At 59.4% G+C, this 23,589-nt stretch overlaps 1 protein-coding gene and 2 non-coding genes across 4 annotated transcripts; all 3 read right to left on the reverse strand.

The window, feature by feature from the left end:
- Positions 1 to 2,405: 2,405 nt before the first annotated feature.
- ATG16L1 (autophagy related 16 like 1) lies at positions 2,406 to 21,667 on the reverse strand. 2 transcript variants are annotated; one of them, XM_075529296.1, is made up of 18 exons: positions 21,415 to 21,667; positions 19,127 to 19,223; positions 16,176 to 16,281; positions 15,517 to 15,590; positions 14,940 to 15,191; positions 13,800 to 13,865; positions 10,511 to 10,597; positions 10,044 to 10,100; positions 9,202 to 9,304; positions 8,633 to 8,738; positions 7,566 to 7,636; positions 6,885 to 6,956; positions 4,762 to 4,882; positions 4,564 to 4,669; positions 4,204 to 4,353; positions 4,031 to 4,078; positions 3,666 to 3,767; positions 2,408 to 3,238 (listed from the first exon to the last, which is right to left on the reverse strand). In XM_075529296.1, exons 1-18 carry the CDS (start codon positions 21,527 to 21,529, stop codon positions 3,145 to 3,147), a joined length of 1,827 nt encoding a protein of 608 aa, XP_075385411.1. In that variant the 5' UTR covers positions 21,530 to 21,667; the 3' UTR covers positions 2,408 to 3,144. The 2 variants fall into 2 exon arrangements, with proteins under 2 accessions (XP_075385412.1, XP_075385411.1); XM_075529297.1 differs by lacking the exon at positions 10,044 to 10,100 and having other exon boundaries at positions 2,406 to 3,238.
- Positions 5,039 to 5,290, reverse strand: LOC142425257 (small Cajal body-specific RNA 6). Its single transcript, XR_012779606.1, has one exon.
- Positions 8,894 to 9,159, reverse strand: LOC142425259 (small Cajal body-specific RNA 6). The gene has a single exon (XR_012779608.1).
- Positions 21,668 to 23,589: the final 1,922 nt, after the last annotated feature.

Raw genomic sequence — 23,589 nt, forward strand, 5'->3', positions numbered from 1 at the left:
AGACAGACCTCCTGTCTAGCTCAGCTGAGCTACGGTTTGGAATGGAATTTCTGCCGTGAGTTCTAACATACCGTATACTCGAGTATAAGCCGACCCAAATACCAGCCCAGGCTCCTGATTTTACCACAAAAACCGCATGAAAAATGTGCTGAAAAACTCGGCTTACACACATACATATATGGTGAGTCTTACAGGGGCCCGGAGCCCTGGCCAATTTGAGATAGGGCCCGCTGATGGAAAAAATGACTTGCCTGAAGCTTGCTTTTTCACACACGGGGGAAGTGAACACCCAGGGGTCAGTGGGGATGAGACCGGCAGATGTTGACAGATGGGCACCATGGTGTCCATCAAGCCTCGTTGGGCTGTGGTCTATCTACCCTGCTTCCTCCGCCCTCCCAGCCACTCCAAGCTAGAAGCCAGGGGGAGATTCAACAGGAGGGAGCTGCCCGGTCCTGTACCCATCTCCTTTTTCATGGCAGTACCTCCTTCTCCAGGGCCCAGTCCCTGCTGATACAAGTCCACCAGGGTTCTCAAAAGCAAATTCACTGCCATGAAGCCGATTCCGACTCAGGATGGCCCACGGGGCAGAGTAAGACCCAGGAGTAAGCCCTGGTGGCTGTTACAAAGGCCGGCAGTTCAAAACCACCAGCTGCACCTTGGGAGAAAGGCAGAGCTTTCTACGCTCATCGTTGGAATCTCGGGAGCCCACAGGGGCAGTTCTACCTTGTCCTACAGGGTCTGTCCGAGTTGGAATGCGCTTGATGGCAGAGTCTGAGGTTCGCTTGACCTGCAGACGTCGGGCTGTACGAAGAGGAACTCATTAGATTGGGGGGCAGGGGTTTCCTTAGCCACCTGCGATCTGCAGATGCCATGACCATGCTCGCCCAGAGTGAAGAGGACTTATCACAGACCACAGGCTGCAGTGTGGGTAACACCTTAACAAAGACAGAGACCCTCCCACCTGAGCCAGTCACCCCCACAGTCGACAGAGGGCAAATCTGCTGCACAAGACCTCTTTCAAGGTGGGGCTTTGAGGACAAAGGGGCATCTGACCCAAGCCAAGTGTTTCAATCACTTCCTATGCATATGGAAGTTGGACAATAACGGCGATGGGAGGATCGACGCAGGAATTACGGTGTTGGCAGACTCACTGGAAGGACCACCCATGGCTAGAGAACACAACTGCCGTGGGACAAGGGCGGCCAGGGTGCTCACGTGCTCTGGCTGTGTCGTCAAGAGGGCAGTCCCTGGACGACACCGTGCTTAGTGGCGTGCAGCGGAAGAGCAGAGGCCCCTGACCAAGATGCACTGACACAGGGCTGCGGCCATGGGCTCAGTCACTGGGAGGATTTTCTGCTGCACATGGAGCACGTCAGAGGGAAGCTCCTGGCTTCTCCCCAGCTGTCGTCCATCCTGGCACACGATGGGATCCCAACAGTCCATTCAGGTGACTGGATGAGAGGAGCCTGATAGCACCATGGGTTAAGCACTGGGCTAACCCGGGGGTTGGTGGTTCAAACCCAGCAGCTGTCTCCTGGGAGGAAGAGGCCGGAAAGGTGAGCCTAGGAAATCCCGTGCGGCAGGTTCTGTTCCAGCCACAGGCCCGTCGAGTGGGAACGAATGGGCTCCCTCGGAGGCAGCAGGCTTGGGTTCACTGGACCAGCAGGACGCCCACAAGGCCCCCAACCTGAGGGGTGACGCACAGGGCCGGGCACATGGGCCACCCTGGCAATCTAACAGCTGGGTCAGCCATGCGGCAGCCTGCTGGCACATGAACCAGGGCCAGCTCCGAGGGTGGGTTGCACGAGGCAGCAGATGGGAAACAGGGTGCCCCATGGCCGGCTCCAGCAGCCCCGCAGGCCACATGACCCAGTGCCACTCCACGCAGGGCACGCCCAGGTCACTGTAGCCATCTTCTTGGCGGCAGGCACTTATCAGGGGCCTGCTGCGGGACGCCTGGTCTCTGTGCAGCGTCCTGGTGGCTGGGCCTCAGCTGCGCGCGGTCCACACTCCCAGCCACTGTTTGGAGGAAGGCCAGGCAGTCTGCTCCCAGGACAGTGGGGGCCTTGGGAGCCCATGGGTCTCACTGTCTACAGTCGATTTGACTACCCGAGTGACCGCAAAGGGCCTGGTGTGACCGTAACTCATGCTGAAGAGGACAGGCGGGACTGAAGGGACTCTTGAGGGTCTTCCGGTTGCTGTTGGTTCCCGTGAGTCACAGTGACCCCACCTGGCGGTCTCAGGGAAACCAGCCAGAGCCGAGGTGGGAGGGGAACGCGAGGGTATTCTGCTCGGTTGGACACAGGGTCGCTATGAGTCGCCACCCCTGCAGCAGCCACTGTCTGCACGTGAACAGAGAACAGCTGCTCCTGCCCCTGCAGCTCAAGCCCAGTGCTTCACCTGGCTCCCAGGACACTAAATCACCACCGAGAGGCAGAGTTTGAAAAGTATATAAGAGATTGACTTTGTTTTTTTATTTACAATCAAGTTCGTTGGGTGACATAAATAAATAACAGCCACGCCTGGGCCTGTGGCCCCCGCTCCAGTCCCTGAGGGCTGACCACAGTGGGGCAGGTATGGGAAGGGGGCCGGGGTCACACGTGGATCACCCACCCCGCCCCCAGACAAGTGGGGAGGGGATAAAAATAAAGTGCAAATAGAAATGTAATGAAGCCGAGGGCCCTGTGGGGGGGGGGCACTTACACAGGGAAACCGTCACCCCCACCCAGGCCGAGAGCCCCATCACCTCCACCTCCCTGGGAAATCACCTGGTCCCCCGACACACCTGACCTCAGACCGACTTCCACATCTTCAAGGGACCAGCGTGCCGGAGACCCAAGGGGGCGTTGGCAGAGAAGAGGGAGAACCAGAGGGTGCAAGCCCCAGCTGGCCCGGTCACCCCCTCAGAAAGCACATGGCCCCCAGGTCCCCAGTGAGGCTGGAGCCTGGCCCAGGTGGGGTTGACTAGGCCGTCAGTGAGACGCGGAGCGCCTGGTTTCCTGGTGAGGTAGCTGTGCCAGTCAGGCTTCCTGTCTGCACGGGACTGTGGGCCACCACCCTCAGCAGAGCAAGGCACTGGGCCGGGCCACGTGGCGCTGCTGTGGCAGTCTGCTCCCCTCCTCGGAGAAGGGTCCCTGGAGCCCCTCAGTACTCCGACCACAGCACAGCTTTGCCTCCTTTGTCCACACTGACCACGTGCGAGCCCGAGGGAGACCAGGCCACGGCGTTGATGGCAGCGCTTCAGGGGAGAAGAGGCCAGAACAGCAGGGTCAGAGCTTGTGCCCACAGGCCTGTGGCTCCTGCCCTCGGGACGGACAGACGGATGGATGGGCACATGCAGACAGACCTGCTTTGGGTGTTAGGTGAAGAGCGGGTCTGAGGGACCCTTGCTGCGGGTAGAAGCCAGGTCTGGGGGCTGCGCTCTAACCGGTGGGGGACGGGAGTCTGGACAGTGCTAAGGACACAGGGGCCTGTCCCATGTGTGTGGGAATCAGTCACGACAGCAAATCAGTTCACTGGACGTACTTGCTGCCACTCGCAGAGATGGGGCGGGGCACTGGTCGCTGACAGTCCCAATGGACACTGGACTCTAGAAGCAGCCGACAGACTGGATGGGAATCTCAGTCGTGACTTCTTTGGGGGTGGGGGGACTGGGGAGCCCGTACCTGTGCTGCTTCGCCAGGACCGTCTCCACCTTGCCTGTGAGCACCCTCCACACGTAGAGCGCACCCTCGGCAGAGCCCGCCGTCACAAAGCTGCTGTCAGGGCTGGAGGGGGCGGAGCAGTGTCAGCCCCGCATGCACAGGACCAGCCCCAGCCACCCCCACCCCCGTGTCTGCACACCGGAGCTGCCTGGAGGCCCCGGGCAGGAAAAGCCCTGTGCTGGGACCAACAGTGGGCACCCGCCGTCCCTGGTAGAGGGATGTGGACCACCACCCCTTGTGCACTCGCACGGCCGCCATGGAAACGGGCGAGGCCAGGGCTTCCCCACAACACACCACCCAGGCCGGGGAGCAGGTGGAGGCCTCACCTGAATACAGCCCTGGTCCAGTCGGAGCTGCACTTGAAGCCAGGGGCGCTGAAACACACAACAGGCCCCAGGTCTCACCTGCCCGCACCCTGAGCCTCTGTGCTCACCCCCCAGCCACCCGGCCCGTTACCCACTGGCTGCAGACGCCCAGCCCTCCCGCCCCTGTCCGCTACCTGAAGGACTGCCGGACAGTGTTCTTCCGCAGATCGATGATCTTCAGCAGGTCGTCCCGGGAGCAGGTGAGGAGCTCGGTGCGCTCTGGGTTCAAGTCCAGGGCGGTCACCTTCCCCAGCAGCTCCATCTCTCGGACGATGCTCTCGGACCTGGGGAAAGAGCGGAGGCCACAGCCAGGCCTCAGGAAAACCACTCCAGCTCCACTGCCACAGAGCCTGCCCATGGCAGCCCTGCCACCAGAAACCGTTTCCTCAGCTCCACTTCCCCGGACATCACCACTGCCCAGCCCAGCGGGCTCTTCCGCCGCAGCAGCCCTTCCTTCACCCGCGGGCCCTCCCCGCACATTGGGGGCGCCGTACCGGATGTCCCAGAAGCGGATTTTCTTGTCGAAATGCCCGCTCATCACACACTGCTCGGTGCAGACAATATCATTGCAACTGGATCCGGCAAACACCGTCTTGATGCCTGCAAGCATAGTGCCACCGGGTCACGTCAGGCCGTGCGCACAGACAGACACACGGACGGCAGGCAGACAGACAGACGGGGCAGCTGCTCACAGACTTTGCTGCGGAGGTCCCAGAGCTTGAGGGTCCGGTCATGGCTCCCCGAGACGATGCGTGCGTTGTCCAGCAGGAACTTGGCGGACAGCACCTTCCCACTGTGCCCCGTGAGTGTGTGCTGGGGAGGAGAGTAGGCTCAGGAGGCCCAGGCACCGCCTGTCTGTTCCCACAAGGCACAGCCAGCACCAACACGTCCTGAAACTGGCCCTGGGCCCCATGTGGGAGGCAGGCTGGCAGGACCCTGCGGCAGCAGCACCCCCTACTCCAGGAAGGAGGCCTCAGCTTGGCAACGTCAGATCAGCCCCCAGACCCCAGCACGCTCTGCTTCCAGGTCCCTTGTCATGCAGCTGTTGGGCACCCACCACAGCGGCTCCTGGGCTCGTCAGGGACACGGGTGGGGGCACCACAAAGTGTCAGCTGCCCTGTGCCCGGCATGGCATGGCTGGAGCCTGACAGGGGAGGGGCAGCTGGGGACGGCAGGGCGCAGGGGCCTGGGTGTCAGACCTTTTACCAGTCATCACGGGCCTTCCAGCAGGCTCTGGGCAAACTGGGGCCCAGAAGAACACCCGCCACTCACTCTCTACTCCTAGGACATGCCTGACAATGACCGCAAATCCCCTCCCTGGACTGGCTCCCAGCCCCCCAGGCCCTCTCACACCTTCAACGGACCCTTTCTCACTTCAGTGGCACCTGCACAGGAAGCAGGCACTTGTGTCAGACTTCCTGCCTCACAGGGAGACATGTGCACAGTTCACTGCCATTGGGTCTGTCCTGACTCTCGGCGACCCTGGGTAAGGTTTCCAGGCACTCGACCTTTGTGGGAGCACATCTTTTCTCCAGGTGGGCAGCTGCACAGCAATTCCCCACAGCGCCGCAGGCCAATCCCGAGTGGCACACAATGCCATCGCTGGGACACGCTCCCTGGGCCCCGCTGAGGGCCCCGTGTGAGGTGTGGCTGCCCTGCGCTGCCTCGGCCTGGCTGTGCTCCTTCCCTGGGGGGAAGGAGGGCTCTTAGGGAGCATGGACGGTGGAGACAGCTGGACGGGCCGCTCACCACACAGCAGCGTCCCAGGTAACCCAGGACAGCCCAGGGGAGGGGAGCTCCTTCCTATAGCCTCTAGAGCATCGTGTGTGAGAATTTCTCTGGTTACACACCAATTGTGAAAGCACTTTTCACAAGGACAAAGACAGGCCCACACCCGGCTATGCAGGCACCAACTCCTGCCTCAGCCGCACTCCTCCGGGGGCAGCTCGGAGCGCTCACGGGCCCTGGTGACCACAGGAAACCAACCCTCGGCCTGGGTGCCACAAGCACAGGGCTGCTTAGAGACCTCTATGTGCACAGGGCTCGCCTCGCTGGTCTAGGGGATACAAGGCCATTTCCACTTCCTGGCCCTCGTATCCTGCTTTTCACCAGTCTGCTCATTTCCTGTCCACAGCTCGAACCCACCAGCCGCCCCGCGGGAGGACACAAGGTGGCCTACTGTCCCCATGAAGATTCACGGCCCCGAAGCTCCACGCAGCAGTCCCCCGGCTTGCAGGGCCGCTGGGTGCCCCTAGAGCTCCACTTGATGGCAGTGGGTTTGGGTTGGCTGGATTGTCCGCTTGTCAACAAACACAGGATGGGACGCTAGCTTTTGGGGGTGGGGGACGGAACCCAAAGACTTTGCTCCCACGGGCTCTGCCCACCCTCTCTGCTCCTGGCACAGCCCGCCACCCAGCCTGGAGTCACCTCTGGGCAGGTGTTTCCTGACAAGAGGTTGTAAGCCACCCCTGCGAGGCAGGAAATGCCGTGCAGGACCGAGGAGCAGCGGGGACGTTGCACACAGAGAGCAGAGTGCCTTCTCCTGGAGCTGAGCTTGAACTGTGGCCCCAGGGCCCTGAACCCACAAGTGGGGCCAATACGATCTCCCCAGCAAAGGAAAACCCACAAGCCGGACTGACTCAATCTTATGAGCAGAGCACCTCAGGACCCTCGGGGAGTGTGAAGCCACACTGCCAATGTTTCCACACAGCGCCCCCTCCCTGGGGGAGGAGCGGCTGTGGTGAACCCAGAGGGGCTCCAGGAAAGCCCTGCAGCCTGTGCTCTGTGTCCTGGTAACCTCGGCACGAGGACTTACCCGCAACCGGTAGTCATCCACCGTCCAGATCCTGCTGGCAAAATCATTGGATGCTGCTAAGAGGTAAGACCCCTAGGGACAAAGGGAAGACCCCTGTAGTAACAGCTCCCCTCACCTGCCCCCGCCCCCACGATCCAGGTCTTCATGAGCAGTGGATCCCAGACACACCGTCCCAGTCAGGACCCCCTTGCTCAGCTGAAAGACTGGCCCTAAACGCTTCCCCAGCCCACACTCCGCGGCAGGACAAGCCGCTTTGCACCATCCCCTCCCACTGAGATCCAGGCCCCGCGCTGTCTGGTACCAGCAGGAGTTGCAGCAGCCCATGTCAGCCGACGAGGCTGGCACAGCACGACCAAGAGCCCACAAGGGCCTCAAATGAGGGGGCGTGGAGCAGGGCCCTCAAGGATGACGAGAGATACCTGGGCCCACCACTACCCACACGCTCCTCACTGCACAGCCACCTGCAGTGTCCTCCCTCCACTCTGAGTCAATGCTCAGGCACCTCCCACAGGCGGACAACAAGGCGCCCCCCCCCAGCATGACCTCCCTGACAGTGACTGACCGCTCCCTCAACTGCACGAAAGCCAGCCAAGAGGTCAGCTCAGTGACTAGCCAAACTCAAGAAGCAAATGGCCAATTTGTTTCTACAGAAACCTATCTGCCAACCCCCAAGGTACTCACGGCACTGTCGAATTCGATGCTTGTAATCCCGGCGTTGCTGCCAGAGAGGGAGCCCTTGAGCTCACATTTGTCTGTAGAACAAGGAAAAGGGCTGAGGAAAGGCAGAAGTTAAGGAAAGCCAACCCATGTGGTCACAGGGACCCGTGAGACAGCCCAGCAAGAGCGGCCTCTTGCTCTGAGCAGATGGATGAGCGTCTTACTGAATGAGCAGAAGCTGCTCTTTTTCTGACCACCCTGGGCCGCGCCAAGGACGCAGGCAGGGTGAACACGCCGTCCCTGGAGGCCCGGAGTCAGGACGGGCGTGCTAGTGCACGCACGCACACTCTGTGACCTCGGGACCCTGGCAGACTCTCACAGAGCCACCAGTTCTGGGAGCAGGTTCTTTGCTAACAATAGAGGCCATCCGTACCCACAGCGTTCCTTCTATTAAGACTCAGCGCCACCGCCTGGACTTGGTGTCTGGATCTGAAAAATGGAGCCTAGCGAAGACGTCTACTCTTGGGACATCGCCGTCTTCTCCTTTTCTCAGACCAGTGCCTGCTGCCCCAGCGCTGCGTTAGCCTGGCGTCCCCACACTCACACCTGACGTTTATGACTTCTTACTGTGGTACAACCACCGACAACACACCCATAGCCAGCCTTTTCCACGGGCACCGCGCAGCGAGATCCCGTCCTGTCCCCATCAGCACCACCCCCATGGCGAGCAGCTCTGAACTGGGGACACGCCTGGCTTAAGCTCTCAGATACGACCATGACCACTGTCCCCCTCTCCGGCCATCATTAACTTCCCCTGGCACAGGTGAAGGACAAACCCTCCGTGAGCTTTACCCTCCTTTGAAAAGCAGTGCCATGAGGGGAGAGATTCTGAGGCCTGTGCCCACATCAAACCCGCTGCCCTCAGTGGGCTCTGCCGCACAGGCCCTGGGGGACAGTGCCAGCCCCAAGGTGCCTGCCTCTGGGGAGGTCTTCAACCCCAACACCTCACCACCTACATTTCCAGCCCCTGCGACGCTGAGGTGGCAGTAGGGTTTAGTCACAACATGCCCCCCAACAGGATTGGCCCTCACCTGCGAACACTTCCCAGAGTTTGACCCTGCGGTCCATGCCACCAGTGGCCAGCATTCGAGAGCCGGGGCTGAACTGCACGGCGTTCACCTCCCCATCGTGGGCATCCTGTAAGACAGGTGGGCAGCCCGCCAGGTGTGAGAACAGAGCCCGCATGGTGCCGGTGTGGCGGATCTTCCTCTTCCCTTGGGCCAGAGAGCAAGAGCAGCTGGTGGCCGACAGGGAGGGGCCCAGCGCCCCACACTCTCCTGGCTCTCTGCTGAGGTCTCAGATTGAAAACTCCAGATCACGCACCACCTCGTCCCCCTGCCCTCCCGTGGCTCCTTCAAAAGCAAGGCTGCTGTTGGACCTGGTCAGCTGTGAGCCTGGAGCTCGCAGAACCACACCTGACGCCATCCTGCACTGTCAGCAGCCCGCAGGACCAGGCACATGGCTCAGAGTGCCGGGCGGGCCGTGGGCTGCTGGGAGCCCAGGGCGAGGAGGGACGGGCTGCCAGTGCAGTCAGCCCTTTTACTCATCATCACAGACCTGTGTGCAACTTCACCGTGGCGGGGGAGGGCCAGGCACTTACAAAGACGCACAGCGCGGTGGTGGGCACCCTCACGTCTTTGCTGGAGCTAGGGTGCACATCCACACCATCTTGGGGCACGGGAGGGGAGGAGATGGAGCGCCGCCTGAGGAGGGACACAGATGGTGAGGCTGGGCTGCCAGGGCCGGGCGTCAGCTGGCAGCAGGGGTCGCATAGCCTGGCACAAGCAGATGGCCCCTCTCACTGGCTGCTATCCCTGGAGGGCCCTTCATGCCAGGACAGTCCGCCAAACTCAGTAGGAGCCAGGCACACCTGGGATCGCTGTCTCGAGGGCCAACTCCACCGACCGGCCATGGCAAGGGACAAGGCTCCCCGGGCCGACACACTCAGGGCTGTGGGGGGCTTGGCCTGGGTGCACCAAGCCCGGCTCTGTGTCGGAAACGTGGTCAGAGTGGGACCAGGGCCATGCCAGAAGGAAGGGTGGCCACGGCGTGACCCCACCCAATGTGCAGCCCACGGCCTGTGCTGCATGCAAAGCAACCAGGAGGGAGGGCGGGCGGGCGGGCAGGCGAGCGAGCACAAGGAGCAGGGTGCCCAGCGGTGCCTGGAGCCACACCCACATGCTGGGCAGAGACAGAGTGGTTTTCACCTGGCAGCATCAGAAGAAGAGTGATGTCCCGAGAGGGGAGACTCGGACAGACTATAGGGAAAGGCCAGAGGTCAGCACACAGCAAGGGGGAGGAGGACGTCGGGCGGGGGAGAGAGAAGCTGAGTGTGAGGCGCTTGCGCCCGGACGCTTGGCACGCGTCTGTGAACTGCCCGACAGTGGACACTGGCTGGGGACGGCGGCACAGACGCAGAGAGGCAGGGGTGCTCTAACCTACCCAAAGATATTAGTGATAGAATCCAGAAGGCCTCCAGCAGGCTGCGAGAGTCGCTTACTAAAGAGGAGGGAGGACAGGTTTCAACCTGCGGAACATGAAGCCCAACCTCCGTCCACACACAGGCCACCACCAGGCCACCTGGGTCCCGAGTCCTGAGGGAGGGGAGCCAGCTTGGACTGAGCACCAGAAGACTCGTGTGTGTGTGTGTGTGTGTGGACACCCTGGAAACAGCAGTCAGGACAAGAGGGTCACCTTGACAAGCCACCCATCCCGGCACAGCATCAGCAGACTAAGATAAACAGCACCCTGGGGTCCTAGAAAGAGCTCAGAGGCAGGGTCTGAACCATGCCTGGCTTACACACCCTCACACACAGGGTGGCAAAGGGCGTTGGGGTGGGTGTGGGACACCACAGACACATTTTGCCCAAGCCTGGAGTCCCTCTTCCTGCCTGGTACTGTGGACTTACGTGGCCGCCCTGCTGATGGGGCGTGCTGGGGAGGTCTCCTCAGGGTGCTCGGTGGTCTCGTCCAAGAGGACTTCAATGTCGTCGTCCCTGCGAGGGAAGAGCAGGGGCTGTAGTCTAACTCTGCCGGAAAAACTCCACCCGTGACGCCCAACTCTGCCTGAGATGGCTCCTCCTGAGCCATGCGCACCTAATGCATTCAGTGGGGATGGAGCTGCCCAAGCAACCGTGACCAGTGAGGACACAGCTGCCCACGCACCCAACGTAACCAGCGGGGATGGAGCTGCCCACGCACCCAACATGGCCAGTGAGGGCAGAGTTGCCCGTGCACCCAACGTGACCAGTGAGGGCAGAGCTGCCCCTTGACAGGCAGCCAAAGACGCATCCCAACCGGACCCAGAATCCAAGGGAAAGAAATGTTCATAGTGGGTGCTGGGTCCCTTCAGGCATAAACTTGCAGCTCTTCCTGGGGGAGCCAGGGACTAGACTTAAGGGCTCGCCACGGAACATCAGGGTGAAGACTCTGGAACAATCAGGAGTCCACTGTCATGGCAATCACAGCGAGCAGCCCTGCCGACAGGGTGGAACCATCCAGCATTTCTGAGGCTGGACGCCTTTCCAGAAGCAGGTGGTCTTGCCGTTCCCCTGCAGAGCGGCAGGGGGGTTCAAACCCCAGCGCTACGGGGGCTCCTTACTGAGGGGGGCTCCTTATTGAGGGAGCCTCCAAGTTGAGACTCAGCTCCATTTCAAAGATTTTGGTGAGGAACAGAAAGGCAGGGTCTCACTTAAGTTCATCGTCTGCTACAGGCACTCTCTCTGCACCTGACTACACAGCGAGCACACCCCACACGAGCTGGGGCTCATCCAGCCCAGAGAGAGGCAAGCCACTTCTCAGACCCCTCTGAACTCCTTTCTCCCAGTGACCTCTGTGCTGGCCCAAGGGGAAGTCCATCAGTAACTGAGTCCTCGGAAAGTAACAGCCCCCCATAGCTGCATTGGAGAGCTGTCCAGCTTTGCCCCAAGCGAGTGTTCTGGACCATGGAATGGGAGCCTGAACAGAGCCACTTCAACGAGTGGTTTCAGAGCACGCAGCTTTCCCTGGGCCCTTCACTCCAAGAGGGCGCCAGGAGAGAGGGGAGCACAGGCCGGGGCTGGGGAGCCGGCTGGGCTCCCTGCTGGGGCAGTGGTGAGAGGAAGCGGGAACAGTGTCTCAGGAAGTGGCTGCTTGAGGCAGAACCACATCGTCCTAAAGGCACCTGAACTCTGCCAAGGCCAGGGCTTTAGACAGACTCCAGGACCTGGCAGTTGGTCTCAGACACCCAAGCCCTTTGACCCTGCAAGGCCCCACTTTGGAACTATCAGGTACCACAGGGTAAGAACGTGGTCTGGGTCTGCTTCCCAGCTCAGCGCCAGGCCAGAGAACCTACCCCCCACGCCCTCCCCCCTCCCGTCCAGCCCAGGTTTGCCGCTGCAAGGATGCGCTTCGTTTTCACAAAGCCAACCCCCTGGACAGTGGGTGACCCTAGCCGAAGTTTAAACTGCTCTTCTCCATGGGAGAAGAGACCATGGAGACGCCTGAAAGCAGTGAATCATAATGGTGGTAAGGCACACGCAGCATGCCATCCTGGAGGAGGTGCAGCCAAAGGCTCCTCACAAGTGGGGATGTGGGACATGTGATCCTGAGGGAGCCTCTTGGGGCTGCGGGCTAAGCAGTGGGCTGGGGGTTCAAGCCCCACAGGCCATTCACTCGGAGAGAGAAACACTACATGGGCTCTATCACGTAGAAGAGATTTCCTGGCAGTGGGCTTGGGCTTTCTGCCCTTATGCTTGGTGGCAGGTCAGCGAGAAAGAGGAAGACCCTCTCTGAGACGGGCTGGGCTGCAGTGGTGTTGGACACAGGATTGGAAATGACAAATTAGTCCAACAGAAAAGATACGCATCTCAATATACTGGAGCCTGATAAAATACCATCCTCAAAAAGCCTCAAGGGCCGGGGTCACACAACAGAAACCACGGGGGAAGGGAGACGGTGTCAGACATGAAAACAATCATAATTCATCATTGATCAGACTCAGGAGGGTGGAAGGGGGAGGGAGCACTAAAAGAGGCACTGAAACCAACGGCTCAAACAGAAAGTAAACATTTAGAAAATAATGATGCCAACATAAGTGAAACTATGCTTGATATAATTGATGTATGGATTGCTGAGTCCCCAAAAACTGATCTTTAAAAAAAAGCCTCAAGGCTACCCGAAGTGTAAGTAACTGAAGAAAATCAAAGACAAATAGAAACAATGGGGCCACATGGTCACGCCAGAAACCCCAGCCCCGTGAGGCTGAGAGCCACCACACTGACACACTGAAAGGGCTCAGAGCCAAGTCGGGGGGGAGGGAGGAGGTGGGCACGAGCCACGTGAACAAAACTAAATCCTAACAGCAACCAGGCCCGCTGGTCGGATGGACGAGTGGGATCCCCAAGATGACGGCCCACTGACCCCTTCAGGCCTGGACGGAATGCACCCTATGACTCAACTTTCAGCGGCACCTACTCCTCAGAACCACCTTTCAAGAGGTCCAAGGGCAGCTTGCCCGCGACAAAGCTCACAAGGAAAGGAAAAAACGAAGGACTGGAAGAAGAGGCAAAGTGGGAAAGTGGACAGCGCAGAGCCTGAGCAGGAGGCCTCCCACTCCCGGGCAGATCAAAAGCCCCAGAGGACAAACCCTGCTGACGCTCACCACCCCCAGAGCCAGGGGAAGACCTGTGGCCCAGGGTTCCGTGGGAGCAGAATCCAGGGGAGCCAGGGTCAACAAGAAAACAGCCGGTCTGGAACTCCGGCGTGAGACCTGAGTACTTCCCCAACAGTGAGAGGGAGAAGGGTACCCCACAACCTTCAACAAACTGGTGCGTCGTAGGACACACTAAGGGGCGCCAAACAAGCTCATAGGGAGATGGAATTGAAAGTGAACAGGGTTTTCCCACCTTAACCCCTTAACACCTTAAACCCCTCATATGCTAACCACCTCCACCTCCACCTCCACCTCCCAGGCTCCCTGAGAAGCCGCCATCCCGGCTGTGTGCATTCCGGTGTGGGTCTGAAGGCACAGCCTCTCCCCACTGCGCCACCACCAGCGTGCCTGGGGCACGTGTGCTCAGTTCTACCCAAACCTGACTGACTTCCTCAAAAGCACCCCCCCCCCCCGAGGTTCTCAGCACGCCTGAGACATCCACCACAAATTCAAAGCCCACAGGAAGCTACGAGGTTCAGGTTCGAGGGCCCCGCCCACCCACTTACTGTTCCACAGGCAGAGGCTCCTTGGCCGCTTCCGCCAGCTCTTTCTGCAGCCGGGCTTGCCGCCTTCTGCAGAGAAAAAGCAAGTGCTCACCAGCTAGGAGGGGCGGCCCCAGGAGCATGCGGGCATGGGGCCTCATGAAACCCAGCGCCTTCCAGAGGCAGGCAAAGGGCTACAGCTGAGGTCCAGGAGAAAGGTCATGTCACAGAGGGCACAGGGGACTCACCGGGGTGAGGCCTGCCTATGGAGGAGGCACCAAGTACGTGCAGGACAGTGGTGCATGCTCACAGCTGTGACGTCGGCAGGAAGGTGCCCTACGCTGACACCCTCCCTTCCCCCAAAGCACCAGCAGTAAGAGGTGAGACCATTCAAGGATGAGCTCCAGCCTGGCAGGGCTTTGAACTTGTTAAATCACGACAGCCACCCTTTGGGGCAGGACACACACAGCGTCAAAGGCCAGGCACTCTGCCAGCTCGGGCCGCGGTGAGCTGGCATGGACTTGATGGCTGCCCACATGCAGCAGAGCAGTCCTGGCCATGGCAGCCTCGGCTGTGGCTCCAGCCCGCCGCCCTCTTGGAGCCACCGTGTCTCCCCCTTCAGGAGGCCTGCTCTCTCCTTTGGAGTCTGGCCTTGTTCTTATGCTAGGTGAGCCCTGAACGTGGAAGGCACCCCCTCTGCCCTCAGGGTGGCCCCTGAACTGCAGCCTGGTGTCCCGAATGGATTCCCTGGGTGGTCACACACACCCTGGAGCATGGGACAGGGTCATTGTTGCCAGGTGCCTACCTGGCCACTAGCTTTCTGGGCGCTGGGCTTGAAGTGCGGCAGCCTCTCACATGGCCCTCCTTGGCACCCAGCACCTGACTCCCCTTGCTTTCTTGATGCTGCCGGCACCCATGCAGACACGTGTGAACGCCACAGGGGTTTCACAGGGGTTTGCAGAGCAGATGGACAAACACATCCCTCTGCCCTGGGACCCCTATCTTCTGTAAAGCCCCCACCCAGAGCTGGGATGCCATGGCCAAGGCCTAGGGGCAGGCGGCCCTGGCATGGCTGTTCTAGAGACAGCCCTCTCTGCTCAGCCTGCCCGCAGTCCCTCCTCCCTGAGAACAAGCTCCACTGCCCTGAGAGGGGCCGTGGCCTACCTGGAGTCCTTCTCGTTCTCGGCGTTGAGGCGGTTGGCTTCCTGGGCCTTCTCGGCCATCCAGCGGGTGACCAGCTCCTGGTTCTCCTCCGAGGTCCTGCGCAGCTTCTCCTCCACGGCGGTGAAGGTGATCTGCAGTGCGTCGTACTCGTCCTTCAGGGTCTGGTTGGCCCGCTCCAGGTCCTGCAGCTGACCGCGCAGGTCCAGGCACTCCGCCTCCAGGTCCGAGATGGCTTGCAGGCACTCTGCAATTCTGAGCAGGTCGCAGGGGTCAGAACAACTTTCCAAAATCGCTCACAGAGCAAAACACTCACAATGGAAACCATACCCTATCTTGTCAATACTGCTGAAAGGGTATGCCAAGTGGGCCGAGAAAAGGACCACCCCATCCACAGACACAATGCTGGCGATAGCCAGGAGCCCTGGCAGACATTGTGGTGGTGATGGAGAAGCCAGGAGAGGTTCCTCTGGGAAGAAAGGGCTTGGGGGCCACCAGGATCACTGCCCATTTCCCCAGCCCTCTGTGAATAGAGCAAAAGCCCCTGAGCAGGTCCTCTGCCCCCCGCCCTGCCCCTCACCTGGCCTCGTTGGCCTGCATCTCACGGTCCTTCTGCTGCATCTGGTTATTCAGGTCAATCACCAGCTGGGCCAGCTGGGGACAGAGTGCACACTCAGAGGAAGAAGGAAAAGTAGGGGCTAGGGATTTCCTGAGGGAGCCCAGCTGCTCAATGCAGGGTCTGCAGGTTCAACCCACCAGCAGCTCCCAGGAAGAAAGAGTCCCAGACTGTCAAGCCTGGGGGTGGGGCTGGGTCTACTTTGTCCTGGAGGGTGGCTATGAACTGGACCCAGCCGGGACAGCGGGGAGGATTCCGTCACGAAGATGCAGGGAGGGGCCTGTGGCTGCAGCCGGCCAGCAGTACAGTGGCAATTTGGGTTTCTGTCCAAGACGCGTGCTGCCTGCAGACCGGCATGAGGACGGCCTGGAGCCTGAGGGATTTTCCCGGAGCCCCAGGCAGGGCTCACAGAGCAGTTTGAGGCCAGGGGACCAGTGCGCCCCTCAGTCCATGGTGTCCCTCAAAGCCCCTCCCTCTGAGGTGCTACCGTGGGCACAAGGACTGGCGCTGGCATGCGGGCAGGCTGAGGGCTTCCTCTGTCTAGGCCCCCAGGCTCCACCCTGAGAAGATGCCAGTTAGCTGGGCCAGCAGTAGCCACGCGCCGCGAGCCCCCGACTCCGTACCTCACCACGCTTCTTGTGCAGCTCCGTCAGCTCCTCCTGGTGCTTGATGCGCAGGAGCGCCATCTCCTGGAGCTGGCCGTCGTTCCAGGCGCCATCGGGGGCGGGGCTGCGCCAGCCCAGGCAGAGGGAGAGAATGGCAAACAAACTCAGGAGGGCTCTCCATGCTCCCGTGGACTGAGCCGCCACGTGCCCGAGCCGAGGCCCCAACTCAGGAGGGAGACAGAGGTAAGCATGGCCTGGGGGGTCAGGAAGGAAGGTGGGCCCCAAGTGCAGTTTGGGTAAAGACGGGCGGCGGCAGGCTCACTTTCTAGACTGGCATTTCTGAGGCTTGCTCTGGGCCAGGCTTTCAGGACTGGGTGGACCAGGGAGGAGGTACCTCGAACAGGGGGTCAAGCGGTGTGTATGTGTGTGTGTGTGTGCGTGAGAGAGAGAGAGCGACAGACAGACACGTGGTGATGAAGCATGGGGGAGTGATTGACACCAGAGAAGTAGGATCCCATGTCACTTGAGCGTGCACCCTTTGAAGCAGAGGGCTCTGGAGGTGGCAGGTCATGTGGAACCTGGCGCAGGGCCAGATGGCGGGAACACTCGGCAGCCTGGCTGGCAAGGTGCGAGTGGGAAACCTCGGGCAAGTCCAGGCAGAGCCAACGCGTGTGCCCACTGTGGCTCCCAGAAAGCGCAGGGACCACAGCGGGTCAGCTGGCTGCTGTCATCAGAAGGGACTGCCGGTGTGAGGCAATGTGGCCACACACTGGACACACTCTGAAAGGATGGGACAGACAGGCGTTAGAATGAGATGTGGGGCAGGAGGGAAAGGTGGGAGTGGGTGTGACTCCCAGGCTTACAGCCTGCTCAGCTGACCAAATGTGGGCGTCACCTGCTGGGCTGAGGAGACTGGCGGGAGTCGGCTTGGGGGAAGAACATGAGGGCCCAGGGTCAGCCATGCAGGCGGACATGTTTAGTAGGGAACAAACTTGCTGTGGCGGTTACATAATCGCCTGTCAACTTGAATGACAGGGTGGAGCCTAGCCTGTCAGACCATAGCCAATGAGGCTTCTGTTTGGGTATAGCCTTCTCCTGAGGATTCTGGGAGCTCCTGTCTTCCTCCCTGTGAGACATTCCTGCTGACAAGCCACATGGCGCTACACTGATAGAGCCACGTGGAGACCCATGCCAGTGCTGAGAGGCCTCTACCACCACTGGATCCACAAGACTTTCCACCCAGTGGCCTGTGATCTTCCTGCATTCGGCGTCCCTACATGTGTTGGAGTCTGAAGAGGACTTTAGAGACTGGTATCGGACATATGGGTTAACATCAGACTATGGGCCTGTCTGGACTGGGCTGTTTTCTCAATAGGCAACTGCTCTTTCACATAAAGGCCTTTCTCACGCCCATATGGGTGTCCATGAATTTATTCTCTAGTTCACCCAGGCTCACACACTTGCTACCACGGGGTGAGCAGCAGCCCTATGAACCGCAAACCACCACGCTGCCCCTCCTCTCACTATGTGGAGCCACTGTGGCAATCCGCCTCACGGAGGGTCTGCCTGTTTCTTTACCACGCATGACTGGCCTCTCCTGATCACATGTCCAGGGTATATGAGGCAAAGTCTAGCCCCCCCTAAGCATTCAGGGGCAGTCTGGACCCCTTCAATCTTCTACAGCAATTCCTCTACACTTGTCCTCGTCGACTGTCTTGGATAAGAGCAGAATGACGTAGGAGGCTCCAAAAGAAGATGGGAAGAAGGACAGTCAGTATACCTACGGCCAAGTGAAATCACCTAACTTGGGGCTGGTCAGGCTGGCCACTCCTGTGGGCAGGAGTGAGCGCTATTGGAAGCAGGAGCAGACTCCTGTGAGCACCATGAAAGAAGAGACACCAGCACAGCGTGAGCAAGACCCCTGTCTGACAGGAGGCCCCAGGGCAGAGGCTCGCCACACTGAGACCCATGGCACTAGAGTGATATGGAGACCGTGACAGCACAGAAAGCTGTGCCACGGGGACCCATGGGGCAGTGAGTCCAACAGCGGGTGGGCTTCCCTGTCCACCCAGAGGCCAAGGGGCTGCATGACTCGTGGCTAAGCCTGAGGACCAGAGGCCTAGCTACTAGAGAAGAGGCACTGCTGTGGACCAGAGACTACATCCTTAATGTCTTCAGACGCTGGTTCTCTAACAAACCTGCGTGATTATGACTCCTGTCTGTGTGAGTTCTGTGTGGCCACAGTGAGGGGTTTGCACACCCAGCCGAGCACAGTGGCATGAGGACAGGGGAAAAGGAGGGCAGAGGCAAGTCTGCTCACTGCCTGCTGACACATGGCTGTGGCTGCTGTGGAACTGGATTCTCCTCCTTTGCGGCCTCCATGCTGGCTTCCCAGTACCCCAAAGAACTGGTTTTTCAATATGGACTGAAGTTGCACTGACGACATAAGCCAAAGCAAGGCTCCCAAGAATTGACGGCACACCTGCTGAAATGTCAGCAAACAATGCAGCCTGGATGCAGCACTCATCGAGAAGACAGCCACCTGGCCGACTGACGGAGATGCATTTATGCCGATCCAAAGATAAGGGACCTGACAGAAGGCCCAGACTGTGCCACCTTTCTTTCTCCCTTAGGAGACTGGCAGATTTGAACTGCTGCTGCCCTTAAGGTTAATCGCCCTACCTTTAACCCACTGCGACACCAGGGGTCCTTCCCTGAGGGGAACTGTGTGATGCCTGGCCCAGAGAGTGGTCCCTGAATAGCTAGTGGGCGGGAGCTCCGCCACAGTCAGGAAAGTGTGGGACTGCGAGCAGACAGGCCCTCAGGAACCCCTCGAGACCAATGTCGTGGCCTGGGAACAAATGGGGCTGGGAGACGTGGACTTGGTCTGCCACCACAAGGGAGATGGGTGACAAAGGTCAAGCGACATGAATGACTACCATGGACAGAGGCGGGCGGGCATCCAGTACCTGGTCTCATGCCTGTTTGGCACCACGTCATGCTTTTCACCTTGTAGTTTATGGACCAACACGGAGTGCAAATCGGACTTTTCCAACAACTTGTTGTCTATTGTAAAAAAAAAGAAACAAGTAATTTACTGTAATGTATGTTCTCTACCGTTTCGTTCTACCTTGTGAAGCTGTGGACTACAAGCATAATCCGAGAGCAATTGGGAGTCCTGTACTTTGTCACCTCCTGGGGTAATGGTCCAAAGTCCACCAACCACGTTCCCCGATGCTCCTGGCTACGCAGAGCTGGTAGCCAGACTCACCGTGGCCTCATACCGGCAGAATGGCCTACTCACAATCGGGGCTTTAAGGTTAGGAATGTTGGCCACAGCAAGAAGTGCCTCGAAGCCCACAAGCTAGAAATCACAACTAACTGTTCTAGAGTGAAATCTGGTGCCTCTGGAATCCCACCTGAACCTGAGGAAAATACTACCTGGCCAAAGAGAACATGGGCACCATGGGAGCAGGTGTCCACCAGAGTTGGGAAGGGATTCCAACCTTAGTGCCTAGGACCAAGAAAAGGCATAAAACTCACATTGCCAGAGGGCTACACTAAGTCTTCAAGACGTTACACCACAGCCGAGGGCCCTGTGGCACCCTTAGATCTTTCAAGGGGCAGGAAGCATCCGTGGGGAACTTTCAGAGGTTCCCCTCACTGAGGAGGGTGGAGATGGAGTGGGAGGGCAGGAATGAGAGGGACTGAGGTGTAGCTGGCAAACTGTGAGCTCCCCAACACCACCCTCCAGTCTAGACAGGACTGCCTAGCAAGGGGCCTTGCTGGCCTGCTCCCTAAAGGTTTCCTCCCTGGTCCCTCCCCTCTCACTACCCTTGCTGTGGAATATTGGTATTGCTCTTGCACCCCCCACCCCACCAAGCAGTGTCCAGAGAAGCACTCACTCCCCCGGTCGGTGAGATGAAAAGCATTTAGCTGGCTTTCAGTGCACTTATCTGAAACTGGCAGGGCAAGCTTCGCCGTTTTATAGATGGGGCCAAGCAGAGTCCAAGAGGGGAGGGAAAAGGTTAGGAAAAGGGTGAGGCCTGGCCTCCAGAACGGGAGGGTCTTCAGCCAGCAAGGATGTGCACTGGAAGAGCTTAGTGGGAACCAATGAGGGATCAGGATGAGGCCCTCCTTCTTCATCTAGTAGCTTGGTGACAGCAAGGGCTTTGGGGGGAGTAAAGCACACGCAGTGCACAGGCTCAGGCATCAAGCCTGAGCTCAGATCCCACCGCGAATGCGTTCCTGAAACCCTCTCGGCCTCAGTTTCCTCCTTTGTCAGAGGACAGCACAGCTTTTGGAAGAAAACAAAATAGGAACTTGCCTGTGGGCACTCAGCACAGTGGTCTGCCGAGTCTGCACACTAACACCCTTTGCACCCTTGAATCAATTCAGATTCCCAGCAGCCTCGTTCGTGTAGGATTTCCTGGGCTGCAAATTGTTACAGGAGCAGATAACCTGCCCACCCCCCCAAAGTTAAACTGGTGGGTTTGAAGCACAGACCCGTGGCTAACCTGCAGTGGGGGCATCAGAATGAGGGAGCATGGCCATGTGCCATCCTGGGCTGCTCTGGGCTCTGGCCTGGGCTTTCTTGTTCCTAAAAGCTCCCCAGGTGACGTGCAGGCAGGCTGGAGTGAGAAGTCCTGATTCCGCCCTTTCTTTCCCCAGATATGCCACCAGTGAGCATCCAACAGGGGTGGTGGGGGAGGGGGAGGAGCATTACAAGGCACGCCTCCTGCAGACAGGCTCACAGGAGGCGGCTACGGACGGGGCCGGCCAGGAAGCGTGTTCACATGCAAAACGAGCCAACACACACTCAGGTTAAGGGGCCAGTCGTTCCTGAGAAGTGGGCGCTAAGTCGATTCCGGCTCACAGCGACCCTACAGGGTGGAACTGTCCCAACCAGTTCCCAAGGCTGTCTTGCAGAGAGCCGACCGCCTGGCCTTTCCTCCCGGGGCAGCTGGTGACCTCGCGCCGACTGACCTGTAGGTTTGCAGCCCGGCGCTCAACCACTGCGCCGTTTATTGTTTGTCAGATAAGGCGGGATTAACTCGGGGCGGGAGTCTGCCTAGGCAAGCGCCCGAGTGCGCGGCAGGGATTGACAGCCGCGCTCGCGAGATGCCCGCCCGCAAGGAGCCACCTGGCCGGGACGCCCCTCCGCCGTCGCCTCCGCGGCCGAAGCGGATGACCTGGAGGCGCGGGGTCCCCGGTCGTCGCCCGCCCGCCCGCCCGCCCGGAGGCCCGGCGCGCTTACACTGCAGGATGATCTCCTCAAACGCCTGCCGCTGCAGCCGGTCCCGGCGCCGCAGCTCCTCCGCGATGTGGCGCTTCCAGCGCGGGAAGCCAGCGGCGCGGAGGCCCGACGACATGTCGCGTGGAGCCCGGGCGCTTCAGCGCCGCCGACGCGAGCGGGGACTGGCGGCCGCGGCCCGCAGCACGCGCCGAGAGCTGCGCGCGGGAAGGCCGGCCGACCCCGAGCGCCGATCCACTCACAGGCCTCCGCTGACGCCTTCCGGGGCGCGCTTCCGGCTCCCGCCGGATATTGAGCCTGTGCAGGGGCGGAAGACCCGCCTCCTGAGTGACGTCGCACGCCAGGGGCACGCCCGCTGCGTGATGACGACGCAAGGCGCCCCCTGGTGGCCCGGCCTGAAATCGGAAGCTTCGGCCCAGAGGAGAGAGCCCTGGGTGCTGTCCTGAGCCCATTCCGTCCCAGGCGTCTGACTTTCTAGGCTGAATTTCTCCCTTGAAGCGAGAGCCAGGCCCACGTGGCTCGTAGCTGTGTGACCTGGGTCGAGTGGCCGCCTTTGTGAGCCTGTTTGCTCGTCTGCCGTCCACATCCCTCGTGTCCTGCGTGGACTTAGCGTAGAGGTGTGGGGCTCCGACGCAGTGACCCCATGCATGCAGTGTTTGGAGGTACCAAGGAGACCCCAAATCGCAAATATGATTTACGAAGGACGTTCATTAAGTCTTAAACAGGACGAAACCAAGACAGACCTGTCCGGCCGAGGGAGACCACTAGTCAAAATGTTAGGGTTCTGGGGTGCTTGACCTCGGCTCTTGCTCCCCCAACACGGAAAGCGTTCACGCTGCAGAAGCACTTTTGTGAATCCAAGTCGCTTTTATGAGGGTAGGCAAGTTTGGGGTGACACAGTCTCAGCATATGTTATCTCTGGAAAGCGTGCAAGGCCGCTTTGCATTGGTTGTTGGGGGGCCTGGTCCATGAAATCAGGCACTTTGGGGAGTGCGAAAAGCCACATGGAAAAATGGCCACTAAGAGGGGTCCACAGAACCAAAAGAGGAGTCCTGGCCCTGCGAGGGCAGGTGAGTTGATGCCCTGGGCACAAGGGAGAGATCCCGCCCTCAGAATAGAGAGAGCCCTATCCTCAGCCTGCTATTTATCCCCTCCTGCCCCCACTTGGGGGGTGGGGGGCATGGTTAAAGGTATTGGCCCATCCTTGTGGCCGAGTTCAGGTGATGCCGCTGGTGCCTAAAGTGTACCCAAGTTGACCTTCACCTGTGTCTAGGTGACCTTGGTCTGTAAGTGCCCAGCTTTGGACTGTCCCCATAGGTGGCTAACATGTGCCTGATTTCTTTGCAATCCCTTTATTGTGAACAGGCAGCTACTTTTCATTTAGCATAGGCATTCAGTGGAGACAACCCTTTCTCCCTGATCTTTCTACCTTTCAATCATGGCATCCAAGGATTCAGAGCCGATTGGGTATGGGAAACTCTCACTGCCATCCTGTGGATGCTGACTCATCTTGAGTCTATAGGCCAAACTTACCCCCCTCTAAGTTTACAAGGCAGTAACTCTGCACAAAGGTAGAAGGCCCTGTCTTTCTCTGAGGAGGGGCTGGTGGCTTCAAACTGCTGGCCTTGTAGATCTGGAGAACAAAGGAAACAACAACTCATGATTGGTGGTAGATCAGTTCATCACAATCACAGGTGCAACTGCAGAAACAGGAGTGGGACCGTGACTGGGGCACATGCATTATGTAGGAGAGCTTACAAAATTGGTCCAGTGCCCTCTGACCTAGGCAATCAGGGCATGACTGACAGGACATGACTCATGAGGCTATGGACCTTAGTGTAGTGTTCTCCATCAAGGACACACCCAGACAAACCCCTAAGTGGCAGTGCCCCTCCCTGGGCTGGTGATTGAGGGTGGAGGTAATTCACTTTCTGGTGCATGCTGCCTAAGGCCAAGACTTCACATCCCTGGTGGGTGGTAAGAATTCAGTGGAGGTTTAGTCCGTATGGGGGCTATGTGAGTGGATTTGGGGTTCTCACTGTTTCTCATGGCAGCTTTTTGTCCTCTCACTGCCCTGTCTTTGTCCTCACAATCCCTACTGTGCTAGAACATGTTACTGTAGCCCAGGCATAACAGGACAAAACGCCTCCCAGTCCTGCGCCAGCCTCACAGTGAGTG

This window comes from Tenrec ecaudatus, chromosome 13 (genome assembly GCF_050624435.1).
Source record: "Tenrec ecaudatus isolate mTenEca1 chromosome 13, mTenEca1.hap1, whole genome shotgun sequence".
Classification (NCBI taxonomy): Eukaryota; Metazoa; Chordata; class Mammalia; order Afrosoricida; family Tenrecidae; genus Tenrec; species Tenrec ecaudatus.